At 48.7% G+C, this 3,397-nt stretch overlaps 1 protein-coding gene across 8 annotated transcripts in view; it reads right to left on the reverse strand.

Moving 5' to 3' along the window:
* ank1a (ankyrin 1, erythrocytic a) overlaps positions 1 to 2,808 on the reverse strand; it is a 56,050-nt gene extending 53,242 nt beyond the window's left edge. For 5 of the 8 annotated variants that reach the window (XM_079740012.1, XM_079740015.1, XM_079740014.1 and 2 more), the window contains exon 1: positions 2,666 to 2,807. In XM_079740012.1, the coding sequence (XP_079596138.1) occupies positions 2,666 to 2,686 (21 nt within the window). In that variant the 5' untranslated portion in view covers positions 2,687 to 2,807. Of the gene's footprint in view, positions 1 to 2,665 lie in introns of all 8 variants that reach the window. The other 3 variants (XM_079740017.1, XM_079740016.1, XM_079740013.1) reach the window with 1 other exon arrangement.
* Between the last annotated feature and the right edge of the window lie 589 nt (positions 2,809 to 3,397).

A 3,397-nucleotide genomic window follows, 5' to 3' on the forward strand; every position in this document is an offset into this window, starting at 1 on the left:
ATAAAGCAGCCGCACACCCACACAAACAACATCTTTGTCTAGGGTCAATAGTAGAATAATGTTAATATAATCATCATAAACTACTACTACTATACACTACAACTATGCGTTACTGCTATACGTTACTGCTATAAATAATGACTATAGATTACTAGCATACATTACTACTATACATAACTACTATACATTACGACTATACCTTGAGATATACAGCAGACACATGGGTTCACTATGAGCTGCAGACAAAGGGGCCTGTTTGGCCCCTGAGCCGTAATAACCGTGACGAGAGCACGTTAGCCTCCTCCAGTTCAGACTTTAATAGCCAACCAGAGTAACGGTGATGACGCCAGTTAAATGTCACCGGGGGAAATCTCTTTTGAATCATCCTCCTAATGGAGATGCTACTGCACCTCTATTTACTTTAGAGGACTGAGCAGTTTGTTAGCGAGGTTTGCTGCCTCACAGATCACCATGACGCACCTGGCAGACCAACACACACACACACAGGAATAGAACCGGCCGACTCAGCAGCAGGTGTGAATAATACATGTTGGTGCGGCCCCTAAACCTGACCGTCATCAAGGTTCTCCGCATTTTGGGAGTTTAGCAGGTCATGGTGGTTCAGTTGAGTTCATGTGGACAGATCCGTATTCGAGATCTCACACACACATACACACACGCACACACACCCACGCACAGACACCCACACACACACATACACACACACACACACACACACACACACACACACACACACACTCAAACAGTCTGTGTGAACGGAAGAACGGAAGGAGGATTCCTTTTAAATGGTTAGTGTGCTGACTAGCATTTAAAATATAGATGATGTCTCTTCCTTCTCCTCTGCTTCCACTGAGTGGCCCACCTCTCCCTCCATCATCCAAGACCCTCCAATGTAGAGCTGTGGTGATGAGTCAGGAGGACCAGTGGGGTTGAGTCAGGACTGACACCAGGGAGAGGACAGAACCATCCACTCGTTGACCAGAAGCCTCCTGCCTCTCAGTATGTTACCGTCACCCTCAGCCCCACAGCCCCACCTTCTCAACAGCACCGTCCGTCTCTCTACCCGTCTGTCTCTCTGTGTCTGCCTCTCTACCTGTCTGCCTAGTACCCTTACACCCCAACCTACCTCCACCGCCACTTACACCCAACCCTAACACCCCACCCTAACATCCCAACCTAACAGCCCACCTTATCTCCACCACCCTAAAACCCCACCCTAACACCCCAATCTGACTTCACCACTCTAACACTCCACCCTACCTCCATCACACTATACCCCTACCTAACACCCCAGTATATCTACTAGATGGACATCAGCGTATTGCTGCTTCAGATTTAGTTTTCTTTTCAGTCATGTCTGGCCTAGTGCTCTGAGCTCAGGGCTCTGTACAGAGAGGAGAGTATTCCTGTTGAACTGTATAAAGAATTCAGTAGCATGTGTGTCAGGTTATCAATATGCATTACTCCACTGCTTTAAGTTGCCTCCTTAAAGTTCTGCTCAACACGGCACCAGGCCGTCCTCTTTGTATTGTTTGGTGAATGGTGTGTTAATTTATCTTCATTTGACTTAGCATGCAGCAGGTTCTAAAGTGACTGATGAACACCTCCTCTGACCTGAACTCAGAAGGAGCGAGTGTAATCTGTGAATCAAACTCTGAAACCAAAAGTCCCAAACAAGATTAGGGAAAGGAAACGTAAGAAAACAAAAACACAGCGCACGCACAAACCCACACACACAAACACGCGCACGTTGCTAATCTGAAACACACACACACACACACACCAGTCCGCTCTACGGGGCCCTCGGCAACAAGAAGATCCCTCACTGTTGCTAGGGAAGACCAGACTAATGAATTAAAGTGGTGGAAAACTCCTGACTCATATACAGAACTTTTTGTTGAACTTATTTTCTTTGACTTAATATTGACTTTTTACAGATATAATAATTTATTTTATTTTATAGACTAAGCCCAAACCACGGCAGAGCCCTGATTTACCCGAGACAGCCATCATCTCTGTTATCCAAAGCGCTGTATTTATCTAAACACAACAACTCTGTCTTTGTACCCCTCCCCACCGCCCTGTCAGCGGACAGAGAGAGCGATGAGGCCTCATTCACCGGCCGCTGAAGAATAGCTCGCAATGAAAGCGTTACGCAGGGGGAGCCTTTGAAACGGACGCTATGGAGGACAGAGCCTATAGGAGGCAGACAGAGCCCCGCTGTATGGAGGAGACCAAAGAGAAGGAAATCAAGATGAATCCAGAGTTGGGGTTCCGCTGTAAATACGTTGAGACATGACGATGAGACGCAGATAAACTGGAGAACTTTTAGGGGATGTTGAAGAGTTGTTGTGGACGGAGTAGAACGGACAACATTTGGATTGAATGAAATCCTGAATAGAATCCTACAAAGTTACGCAGTCCAGGTTTCAGTAAAAAAAGAACAAAAAGGACACACAATACTGAATGACCAACGTGAACCCAGGGGAGCAGAAGGTATTCACAGTGAAATGGACGGAGAAGAAGGACGTCCACAGTGATGGAGATACACTCGAGGTTAACTGAAGCCCAAGGAAAGAGTCAAAGAAGAAAGAGTGGAGGAAGATGGTGAAGAAGAAAGGAAAAAGTGTTTTCTTGTACTCACTCCAAAGGTCCTGCCTGGCATCTCCAGCACTTCTTCTTTCAGTCCTTTCTTCCTCTTCCTCTGTCTTCCTCTCCGTTTCACTCAAACACACAACATGTCTCTCCGTCGGCCCGGCAGCGCTGTGCCGCTGAGTGTGCACACAGTGAACGTGTCCAACGTAAACACGGCGTGCACTCTCACACACACACAGGCAGTCACACGTTCACACCCAGACTCACACACACTTGAGTGAGCAGGGCCGTGTGTGGTGGGAGGGCTGCCAAGAGCCAGGGAGGAGGGCCCCGGGGAAGGGGGGCCAGGGGACTTATCTCTAGAGGAATGCATGCCTGTATCTGAAGACACACATTTCACTGAAAACATCCCCAAATGACAAAGCTGGGACCTCCAGACCCGCAGCGGCCTGCAACATGGTCTGACGCTGCTCAGGGAAGTAAAAAAAAAGAATCTTTTGCGGCCCCGTTTGCGGAGTTCCGAAAAAATTCCAGTATCCATCTCCTACTCTTCCACCTCCGACCCCCGGCCCTCTCCACCTCTCCCAGTCTGGATCCTCTCCACCTCCGACCCCCTGCCCTCTCCACCTCTCCCTGTCTGGATCCTCTCCACCTCCGACCCCCTGCCCTCTCCACCTCTCCCCGTCTGGATCCTCTCTCCAACCCATAATATCTCCTTCCCTCCCCTTCCCATGTCTGGAGCTGCTGCTGCCATCCCACTATCTGGTCCGACTGGACCCCT

This window comes from Pollachius pollachius (genome assembly GCF_949987615.1).
Source record: "Pollachius pollachius genome assembly, chromosome: 1".
Classification (NCBI taxonomy): domain Eukaryota; kingdom Metazoa; phylum Chordata; class Actinopteri; order Gadiformes; family Gadidae; genus Pollachius; species Pollachius pollachius.